Source organism: Nicotiana sylvestris, chromosome 7, assembly GCF_000393655.2.
Source record: "Nicotiana sylvestris chromosome 7, ASM39365v2, whole genome shotgun sequence".
NCBI classification, from domain to species: domain Eukaryota; kingdom Viridiplantae; phylum Streptophyta; class Magnoliopsida; order Solanales; family Solanaceae; genus Nicotiana; species Nicotiana sylvestris.
Window position 1 is genome coordinate 33,470,418 of NC_091063.1, and position 12,638 is coordinate 33,483,055.

At 34.9% G+C, this 12,638-nt stretch overlaps 1 protein-coding gene across 1 annotated transcript; it reads left to right on the forward strand.

Annotated features, from left to right (window-relative positions):
• Nucleotides 1-6,666: 6,666 nt before the first annotated feature.
• On the forward strand, nucleotides 6,667-7,569 carry LOC104213629 (uncharacterized). Its single transcript, XM_009763162.1, has one exon. The coding sequence runs from the start codon at nucleotides 6,667-6,669 to the stop codon at nucleotides 7,567-7,569; it is 903 nt and encodes a 300-aa protein (XP_009761464.1).
• The last annotated feature ends 5,069 nt before the right edge of the window (nucleotides 7,570-12,638 follow it).

Consider the following 12,638-nt stretch of genomic DNA (forward strand, 5'->3'; position numbering starts at 1 on the left):
GGACAAAGTTAACATGGAGTAAGCTCGACCAAACAGAGTTATATATTATAATCCCTATTTTTGAAGGCAATTGATAAAAGTTATCATGCAGTGACATTTTAGGTTGCTACAAAGCTGTGACTATTCACTCAATTTCATTCATGACTAAAAGATAAAAAATCATAACAATTAATTTATTATGTGAGTTTATCCCGACTCATATATATGCACGTTTGATATATCGTGAGTTGATGCTTCATTGTGTCAAATGCTTTTGTATTTTCTTTGCAGTTTTTGTGTGCACCACTTGCAGCAGTGTTGCTGTATCTGCTCTTACATATCTTACTTTTGGACATTTTTTGTATCTGGTTGATACTGGTATTACTTCCATATTCTTTAGTAGAAAGGAGATTGGATAATGAGATCACTATTTTTATGTAGATAGGATGATGGATAAATTACAGCCCAAAAAAAGTAAACAACTAATGAACTTGGTGATATGCAAATAGATATATGGATTTTTGGTGGTACTCTTCCCAACGATCTTATGACAATAGTAGACATCTCAGAAATTTATTTGTACTTGTGGTTGTTCTGAAGCATCAATACAAATAAAGATTGAGTGCAAATTACTTTTTTCCCCTACACTACTAAAAACTTGATATAATTTATGTGTTTAGGCTTGTGGTAGATATAAGAGAAAAATATATAAAGATGCTGAATGTAAAATTAAATAGTACTGTTGGATGGCTGTAAATTTGAGATAGAGAGTCCTGTATGAGATATTTCAGTTCAAGTTAAAGAAATTTAGTATTAGTGTAAAACCTACAAAAATACCAATTTAAATATTTTTTTTATATAAGTAATGGCAGAGTAGTATTATATTGGAAAAATTAGCATAAAACAAGTGCTGGTTGGTATGAACAACCCAAGTACAATCAATGCAGATTACTAATAAATTCTATCATGACCTCTATGTCATTAACGTTGATTCTAGCATGTTACACCAACAAAGGAGCAAATAGAGATACTTCCGCTTATGGCTAACCATATATTCCTCTTTGTCTTAAAAAATTGTCCGGTTTTTTCCTCCATATCATGACCCGCCAAATTGTTATCACTATAGTGGATCAAAGTGGTACTTCTCTATGTTGATCAGCCCTAATTCGTGCCTCTCTTGAAGAAGGGCAACATATTCTCTGGGAAGCACCATTTCATGCCCAGTAAGTTGAAGATAAAAACCTACAACTGCCTAGAAACCTTGCAACGAATAAAAACACGATTGTTGTCTTCCGAGTGATTACGGCAAAGAGGGCATATGTGACTTAATTGTAAATCCCTTCTCTGAATATTTCTTTGCGTAAGGCAAGCCTCTCTAGAAGCTAACCGAAGAAAATACTTTACCTTGTACGGAGCTTTGCAATAAAGATTTAGTAAGGATCTAGAAGGCATTGACGAAGCTATACAACTGTTAAAAAAAGAATAAAATAATTAAAATATATACCTTCGCCCAAGGAATTAAAGAAGATGAATTCCCGTTAAAACTTAGCGCCTCAAACGAATATGAGGGAGCAACATTAAGAAGACAAAGCAATAAAAAAATACTTAGACGTATATCTAGGTATTTAAATAATTATAACAAAACTATAAAGTTAATAGAAGGAAATTATTACTATATTAAAAATATGAAACAAAAATTAGATAATATGACTGTCATATATCTTATTATCTATATTATGTCATTATCATTCTTTGAAAACTGAAGAGAATTATGTTGTTATAGCTAAACGTGGATCATAGTTATATTTTGTTATACACCCCTTCCTGGAGTACATTATCTATTTGGTGTTGATACATTACTGATTAATATCAACCATATAAAAAAGGAAAAAAATTAAGCATGCATTCTCATTTATAAAAATACAATCAAGCAACTCTTCGCTATTTCCAACATATCACATTTAAATGTAGTTTTTTTTACAAAAAGTCAATATTTTTTTTATTGAGTACTTTCTTAAGCCTATAATAAACTAACATTTCATAGAATTAGAGAGAAATTCTGAATAAGATATTATATTAAATTATTTACTTGTGGACTGTGGAGCCAAAAGTTCTGTAGTAGTTTTTGAATGTAAATTTGCCACTTTGTTGTCTTTGGTACAATTAACTATCGGATGATATGCTTGGAAAAACTAAATGATTCTTGCGCGCTCCTCTATGAGAGGAAAATCCATGAAAAGTAGAAGCTATTGTTAAAGGAATATAAATAATTTGAATGGACAATTTACTGTCAATGTCCAAGTTTTATGCAATAATAATTCTGGAATTGGATTGACTTTATCTGAATGTTCTTATAGGATTGTTGATAAATATTTGTTGAAATTTCGAAGACAAATTGACCCATCCTTTCCTTTTTAATAATTTTGCCTTTATTTTCAAGATATCTTGGCTTGAAATTAATCTTATAAAGCCTAATACCACGCTCCTAAAAGCTCTATGATGTCGATGTTTTGCAGTAATACTTCTACGTTCAACTTTTCTGATTGCCTTCATATTCCCTATGAATAAAATTCCTGATCGGTGAATTATGACTGAAATTATTTTTTGGCTTTGTAGAATTGCTGACATTTTTCCTACGTTCAGTACAATTAACATACTTGCAGAAGAAGTTCAGCGCTGTAAAGGTAACCACCTATCTTATTTTCGTATATTTGTGCACGTTGGGTCATATTAATGCGTTCACTGTTGCTCATTTCCGCTGTACTGTCAATGGTTGCTGATGTCCACTATTTTTTTCTGTACAATTAATTTGTTTATTCCTTGTTTGTAAATTGATTTATGTGCGTAATAAAAACTTTGGCTTGAGATATTCGGTCTTTAGTTTTTGATGTCGTATCACGGTGTCCACTTTCTGTTATTTCACTTCGGGTCATGTTTTAGTTAAATTTATTCCGCTTAGTTAGCGAAGCTATACGTTTGGAAAAGTTCCTTTGCGTGGATGTTACACTACGAAGAAATTTTTTTTACAAATAATTATAAATGTTCCCCCTATAGGTACAAAAAGTTGATGTCCAGAGGTATTTCACTTGACTCCAATGTTACTTGTGTGAAAATTAATAGCCAAAACGTACTTCTTTTTCGAAAACATACCATGACATTATGAATCTCTTCCCATATTGTCTTCCTTGGGGTAACTGTATCTGTTCAAAGATAGCCTCAATTTTGTCACTTCGTGCCCTGTGATATGCATCTCAATGATAAAAATTAATACAATTCTAAAAGGCTATGACAATTTGCGCAGTATCATTTAAGAGTAGATACTACAATTCTAATGGATCATACAAAAAAAAACAAGCGACCTCTATTGGAAATGGATAGGAATGTCAACAGGCGCGAAAAATACAAAGCGATGTCCGTAGAGAAAAAGCAGAAGTTGCTACTACAACGTCGACTTAAATACCAAGAGTCAAAGACATGTGCACCTGCTGAGAATATAACTGTGGATTGCCTGACTGGAATAATGGATCCACCTGAATGCTCTACTAACACTTCTTACATTCTGCATCCAAATTAGAAGATACAGTTCTCCCATCGCTTTCACCTTATCTCACAAAGTTATCTCGCACTTTAAATAGTCAACTTCCTCTACACTTTCTCTTCAATGTAGCTTTTACTACGTCTAAGGATCATCCTCCGCCTTCTGCTTCGGGTAATGAAAGAGATGTAGTGCAGCCACTTTCTATCTATGAAAAAGGTGAGTATGCTGCCTTCAACGCTTACTTTTATACTACTTGTTATCATTTGGTTCCATCTAAGGACCACCTAACTTGGTCTTAGGTTCAACGTCAGTAGCACCCGGTGAGCTACATAACAAAGATTCCGAAATAGTTACACGTAGAGGTTCATTTGATTTTCTATCTGCTGAAACAATAAGTGTTTCCTTTCGTTCACATTAATTTTAACCGTCTATTTCCAACATATAGGTCGTGCACCAACTACAAAGTTTTCTCCAATTACCGGTCGGTTGCGTTCAAACTATGTTCCGCTGAAGAAAGTTCCAATCTGCAAATTTTGTGCAGCAAAGAGATTTGAATATGAACCGCTTGTATTTTGCTGTGGTAGTGGAACAATAAAGTTAACTTCTCATCAAATGCCTACCATGCTGCGAAATTTATTTCTTGAAAACAATGTGGAGTCTAAACACTTCCGAACATACATTAGAACGTATAATAACCTTTTTGCGTTCACCTCACTTGGTGTAAAGTATGACAAAGATTTAGCAAAGAGAAACTTTGGTATCAACACATTTAGAGTTCAAGGGAAGATGTACCACAGGATAAATAATTTGCACCCTACAAATGACAAACCAAGAAATATACAGTTATACTTTTATGATAATTGCAATGAGCTAGCACATAGGATGGCATGTTCCGACAGAATTCACGAAACAGTAGTGAAAGAATTGATGGATACATTATCAATAAACCTATATTCTGTGTTTTTATGATCTTTGGTACATGTATCAAACCTTCAAGATTTCCACATAGCCCTCAAATGCAACTTAAATTTGGACCAGAGAGTATACAATTTGCCGACTTCATCTGAAATTGCAGCAATATGGACCGAGGAAAATAATGGCGTTGCCTTGAATGCACCACATATTCAAATTTACCCTCACATTGATCGAACACAAATGGTGAATTACTATTATGGCTGTTATGATGCATTGCAATATCCGCTATTATTTCCGCTAGGGCAAAGTGGCTGGCATTGTGGTATTAAGAAGCACCCAGCAAATTGTCCTATGTACTTAAGAACTGTGCATCACGAAGAGGTACCAGGTATAAGAAATGTTACATCACTTGACGGATATCTTGAAATGGAAGATGAAATTCTTAAAAAAGGGACAGCGACGAAAAGATACTATTTCTGTTCGTGAGTATTATTGTTACAAATTACAAATGAGAAATGATGATGAAGATGAAATATTACATACTGGAAGAATATTTCAGCAGTATTCAGTTGATGAATATATTAAACTCGAAACACAAAGGTTGGATTTTGCAGCGTTCAATCAAGATTTATTTAGGATGGCTATGCTAGAAGGATTTCTTGACATCTTGTGATTGGGTGAACACGATGCTTCTAATATCGGGAAACAAAATTTCCTTCCAAGCTCTTTTATTGGAGGGCCTCGGGATATGCGACAACGGTATATGGATGTTATCGTGCTCGTACAATATTTTCGGTAAACCTGATTTATTTATAACCATGACATGTAATCCCTCTTGGACAGAGATAAAGGAACATTTAATTCCAATTGATGAGTCGCATAATAGGCCTGATTTGATCAGCTGAGTATTTAGAGCAAAAATAGAAGAATTCAAAAAGGATATACTAAAGCGAAATATCTTTGGAAAGGTATCAGCTTTTATGTATATTGTAGAGTTCCAAAAGCGAGCTTTACCATACACTCATTTTCTTATAATATTAACTAATGAATACAAATTACTTACTCCAGAGGCTTACGATAATATTATTAGTGCTGAAATACCTGATGAGAATGCAGAACCAGATTTACATTCGCTTGTTCTTAAACACATGATGCATGGTCCATGCGGTAATCTAAACCCAACAAATTCTTGTATGAAGAAAAAAGGTTACTGTAAATTCAAGTATCCAAAAAGTTTTGTGGACCAGACATCAAAAGGAATAGAATCTTACCCAACTTATAGAAGATGCAATATAGGGTTGGTGGTAAAAATAAGAGAACAATACTTGGATAACTCATGGGTTGTTCCATATGATCCTTTTTTGCTAGGCAAATTTGACTGCCATCTAAATGTTGAAATATGCTCTGATATTAAAGTCGTTAAGTATTTTTATAAGTATATATGTAAAAGTCATGACAAGATTGCATTTTCGGTACATAATAATGACACAAACGCAGAAGTAGATAAAATAAAGGAATATCAGTATGCTAGATGGGTGTCGCCTCCTGAGGCTATGTGGCGCTTGTATGGTTTCTCGATTAGTGAAATGTTACCGACCGTATGCCTTCTTCAACTTCATCTTAAGGGACAACATTTTGTTTCATTCAGAAGCAGCGCAAATGTAGATACACTTGTAAATAATCCACTGATTAAGCAGACAATGTTAACACAATTTTTCGAAATGAATAGAACAAATGCTGAGGCTATGGAGCTCAATCTATTATACCGGAAATTCCCTGAACATTTTGTTTGTCTTAAACAGAGAAGATGTGGACACCTCGGAAACAACGACATGTTATTGGTAGTGTTGTAACATGTCATCCAACGGAAGGTGAGCGATATTATCTTAGAATTCTATTAATGAATGTTAGAGGACCAAAATCATATAAGAATTTACTAACTGTTAATGGAGAACGTTGCAGCACCTTTAGAGAATCAGTGGAAAAACGACGATTGCTACAAAGTGACAGTAGTTTGCTTGAATGCATGTCAGAAGCAGCAAGTTACCAGATGTCATACAGTTTGAGACGTTTATTTGCTATATTACTGATTTACTGTAATCCTACGAATCCAAGACAACTCTGGGAAGAATTTGAAGAGCATATGTCCGAGGATTATATGTTGGTATCCAATATTAACAAAAAAAATATTCGATACCAAGTTTTGAACCATATTAAACGACATATTACACTCTATGGGTGGTGACATAAATGAATACCAACTCATTCCTGAAACAATAAGGCCTTCAGTAGCGGAAAAAGAGGCAAAGGAGGTACACTTTGAAAGGACCATCACGATTACTAATGAGGATATAATATTACACAAAAGGTTGAATAAATATCAACTTAAACCATATAATATAATTACAAAGAGAGTTTTTTCAAACAAAGCTGGGACATTCTTCATTGACGGACCTGGAGGAACAGGGAAAATCTTTTTATATCATGCATTGTTGGCAACTGTACGATCTAAAGGGTATATAGCATTGGCAACTACCACTTCTGGTGTAGCTGCATCTATACTCCCTGGTGGACGAACTGCACATTCACATTTTAAAATACCAATAAATACTGACGACAATGTGAGCTACAACATCAGCAAACAAAGCTCACTTGCCTATTTGATTCAGGATGCAAAATTAATTATATGGGATGAAGTATCTATGGCGAAAAAAAGAATGATTGAACTGCTTGATTTACTTTTGAAGGACTTAATGGATTCAACGATACTATTTGGTGGAAAAGTTGTAGTTCTTGGAGGTGACTTCATGCAGACATTGTCGGTAGTTCGGAACGGAAAAAAGGATGATTTCATTAATGAAAGTTTACTAGATTCTCATATTTGGGAAGAACTTGAATGGGTGCAGCTATTCGAAAATATGAGAGCGATAGATGATCCTTCATTCTGTAATTATTTGTTGCGAATAGGAAATGAAGAAGAAAAAGTAAACTCAGCAAATAAGATTGAAATTCCAACTTCTTTGATCATTCCTTATACAACCGAACAGGAATCTTTGGATAAATTATTAGCGATAACTTATCCAGACGTGCATATATTTTTTTCCTCCTCATGCTACACAAGTTCCCGCGTTATTTAACAACTAAGAATGATTTCGTCGACGATATCAACGACATGCTTGTTGCTCGTTTCCCAGAAGAATCAAAAACTTTTATTGGTATTGATGAAACTACTGAACATCATGATCAATCACAATTTGAGGATCTATTGCACAGTTTAAATCCACCTGGTCTGCCTCCTTACAAACTGACATTGAAACAAAATTGTCCAATTATATTATTACGCAATTTAAATCCGTGTGATGGTTTATGCAATGGAACATGTTTGACTTGCTGTGATTTTAAATCCCATGTTATTAGCGCCAATATTTCAGTTGGTCACTTTAAGAATACACATGTGTTTATCTCCAGAATACCACTATTATCATCCCAAGATGAAAAATGCCTATTTCATTTAAAAGGACACAATTTCCTGTAAGACTTTGCTTTGCAATGACTATAAATAAAGCGCAAGGTCAGACATTAGATTTTGTTGGAGTTTATTTGCGAGAACCTGTGTTTTCACACGGTCAACTTTATGTGGCTTTGTCCAGAGCAAAGAGTTCGAACTGCGTGAAAGTGCTAATCTGACCGACTATACCAGGTAGCGCGGACGATCACTACACAGATAACATTATTTACAAAGAAATCATCCAAAAAGCTACTTTATAGGGATATTCCGCCAAGAACAAATAGTATCATAACTAAAAAAATGAAATAGCTGACGAAGGATACTTATGATGTGCGTTCGGTCGATAGCAATCAACTTGTATTCGCTCAAGCGTTGAAAACTACAGCTGATGCTCTTTGCGCACATGACTGCTCCAACAAAGATGAATCAATAGGAGGCTGTAGCATTCGCTTAGATGATCGTAGAGAGGTATTTTTGCATGAAAATGTAGTACCAGAAAAAACAATTCGTTAGATTCTACAAAGTCATTAGGTATACAGGGGCAAGCTAATTAGCCATGACTGATCTTTTTAACTAATAATGCAGAGTTCATGTGCTAATTTTCACTCCATATAATTTATTAAATGGAAAAATTTAATCCGTCTAATCAGATCATCCATTTTATTATCTGTGTGTACCTGTTTTTTTATCTTTCGGTATATATTGATGATGTCTTTTTTCCCCCAAATGTAGAGCTACATAATACGTGGAGCACAGATTAACCATTGATAGGATTACTCCACAAACAAAAGCGTGGACATCAAAGGTACAACTCATTGAGAAACCGCGGCCAAGGCAAAGTAAAGATGGAAAGACGCGATTCCAGATTGCTGTTGTCCGAGATGAAAGAGTAATCTTCTAACTACCGTGTCACTTCTTATTCTACTGATTGAAATATAATTGCAATCGCCAGTATTCTTTAATTGAAAGAAAATAAACAGATCTATCTACTTAGGTAACCAAAAGTTTAATCATTTCTGTCACACTTGTTATGTGAGGAACTAAATATTTGAGGTGCTCTATGAAAGTAGATATTCCATATTTACCATTCATGTTTGTCTGATATTAGTTTTTTAGATAAAAATTGTGGTACCAAACTTTGGAATTTCTTCTTTGGATTACATATTTGTGCCTTTATAGTACTTTATTTGTCCAGAAGGATATATTTGCAGTACACTTTGCCGTCGTCGCATTTGAAATTTGCTTAAACTTCTTACATCTTTAGAAATTAAATGGCAAGAATTCAGAAGGCATGACCAATTTGATGGTAATTATTTCATTCATTAAATGTTCTTTCTCAAAGGCCACACTCTGATAAAACAGATGTCCATAAATTAGTCACAATGATAAGCTTGTCATTACGTACCTCTAATTATTTTTAGCTTCAAATTTATCTTCCGAGATATCATTATGAGATCTGTTACGTTATAAAAAGTAATATAAATCTTCATAAATTCTAGCAAGATGCTATTTGTGTCTTAGGAAGCCTTTTGAAAATCCAAATTATGCATTACAATAAACTCACGTTAAACTCAGATTACATATACTATTTCAAACAATAGTGTAAATGGAAGCATTCTTAATTGCCAGACATCTGATAGATCATGCATTTGTTGAACACGCACCCACTATGCTAATAATACCAGAAACAGCTCATTCAAGTACTTCAGCTCACAAATTACTTGCATAATACCAATTAAATATTAGGTTTCACACATACCTGGGCATAAACATAGGAATATGTTTCCTTTTAATTTAAAGTGCTCTCTTACGTGAAAGACTCTTCTCGATTGATTTTCATTCGTTAAGTTAGCACGTTAGACCTTTCCTTCAACTGTAGGAGTGTCATTTCATACTTATCCTTCCACGATTGATAGATTATTAAAACCATATTGTTTTCCTTGTGTTAACTGATCAGATATGCTTTTATTTAGTAAGCTGAAGGATTAAATGTAGACGTTTTCTCTAACGTAGTAAACTTAGACTTTCATAATTGACAGATTATTGAAATCATGGTATTGTCCTTGAAACGTTTTACGTAGTTGGCTAATAATAATACGAGTAACTAATATGTCAATGTCCTTTGGTAGTCATACATTGTATCCAAGTTATTATTCACCCTGCTAATTTGCAATCCTTTGAGGTTCATTTTATTTACTACCCTGTTGCAAACCTTTTGACTGCTACACTACGCATTTTCCATGTAATACCAATTCTCAGTTAACTAATGTATACATCATTTTAATTTTTCTGTTTACCAAGAGATTTTTTAACTTTCTACCTGCATGGAATACGAACCACACTTCGTAACATGTCTATTTGATGTCGTCTATAGGAAACTATTAACTTGCTTTCTCTACTATTACTACTGGACTATTAGTGAGACTAAGAACGGAATATCGTCAATCGCATTCAAAGTTGTTTCGAGCAGTAACAAGGTTTCACAAACAACTTTGGTTATGCTATTATTCTTCCATCGTTTTGTCCAAATTTTCATGTTCTCAAGAACCTGTACATTTAGTTATCCCTTACCCCCTATATTCCAACTTGAGATGGTGGCGTCATAAGAAAGGTAGCTAAAAGAGGTGGCAGCTTCAGCTCGGCCTCATAACAGAAGTAGCTAAAACTTTTTTAGAATTTCTGGGGTGGTCACAAAAAGTTTCCCGACTTAGTTTCTTCTCTCATTTAAACGTTTTAGACATATATAATTACTTTACATATTTTGTGATGCAATACAGTGGATTCTCTTTACTTTTGCTGCATGAGATCAACATCTGAGAATGGGGAGTTCAACTACACATTCTTTAGTTCAAAGAGAGATGCTGACTTATGTCAATGATATGAAACAATTTTAGTTACCATTTATGACTGACTAATATTCTTCCTCGCGCCCCTTTTTTTTCGTAGCGCTCTACAAATTCCAATTCCTGTATAGATTGGTTATCAATTATATTTCATGAGTTTGAGGCTGCTCATACTGTACTTGTTTACTATTTTAATATTTCAGTATTTTGCATCTGTATGTCTCCATGTGTCTATATGGATACACTTCCGCAAGGGTAGTTGAGTAACTCATCATTCTATCAAATTACAGGAAGAGCAAGTAGTCGTTGTTCTGTACGAGGAAGACATAGAAAAGTATGCAGACAAGCTCACCCCGTTTTCCACTTACTTGATATTTACTGTAAAAGTGAGGGTTCCTTTACCCTACGGAGTACCTATCAACCGTTTTGAATGTGTTAAGACCCGAATTTTCCACCATCGGGTGTCGTGATGGTGCCTACTGTCGGAGCTAGGCAAGCCGAATGTTTAAGACACCTTTCCTGCTTTCTTTCAACTATATAATAAGCGAGACAAAATCTAAGCGGAAGACTTTAAATTTAAAGCAACTAAAAACCAAAAGTGCCGAAGTTTGAACCAAAATGCTACCCAGAGTTTGGTGTCACTAGCTCACGGACTACTACAGAATGCTACAAACAATGTCTGAAAGGTAAATACATCATATTTGTCTGATACAAGATAAACAAACGAAAAACATGGAAAGGGACTTCGGCCTGCAAATGCCAGCTAGGCTACCTCGAGAGTCCCTGGACTGAAGATAGCTCCCAAAAGTCCTACTGCTGCGGTCCAAAAGCTGCTCCATGATCTGTGCACAAAAATGCACAGAGTGCAGCATCAGCACAACCAACCCCATGTGCTGGTAAGTACCTGGCCTAACCCCGACGAAGTAGTGACGAGGCTAGACAGGACCTACCATAATTAACCTGTACAGATATATATAACAAGTGCAAGAAAGCAATAACAAGATAATACAAAGTAAAACTGGGAGGGGACATACTATCGGGGAGTAACATATAAAAATGAAATATCGGAAATAAATAGAAGAAACTCCGATTTCCATAATATATATATATATATATATATATATATATATATATATACACATAGTGGACGACGTGCCACACGATCCCATAATATAGTATATAAGTGGACGGCGTGCCACACGATCCCATAATATCACATATAAGTGGACGGCGTGTCACACGATCCCATAATATCATATATAAGTGGACGGCGTCCCACACGATCCCATAATATCACATATAAGTGGACGGCGTGCCACACGATCCCATAATGTCATATATAAGTGGACGACGTACCACACGATCCCATAATATCATATATAAGTGGACAGCGTGCCACACGATCCCATAATATCATATATAAGTGGACGGCGTGCCACACGATCCCATAATATAGTATATAATATCTGACTTCGTATAGTAGACCCCTTCAGGGGAGGATAACAACTCAATACCTTTAACCCGACAAGGGTACAACTAACAACCCAAAATATCCCGACAAGGGAGAGTATATATCAGTCTACACATCCCGGCAAGGGAATACTCACAACATATTCTCTTTTTAAATCACTTCTTCCTCAATTAACACATTCATATTCGAGCTAACGCTCCAAAAGTACACCAATCACAATTCTACCTCAATCGTTCCCATTATATGAAACTCATCAAGTAAACAAGGGGATTGTGTCACATTATTCGAATTATAAGCAATTAAGACTCACGGTCATGCTAGACTCCGGTGCATAGATAACCGTCACCATACCTATACACCGTACTCCACATTAGCAAGTAGCAA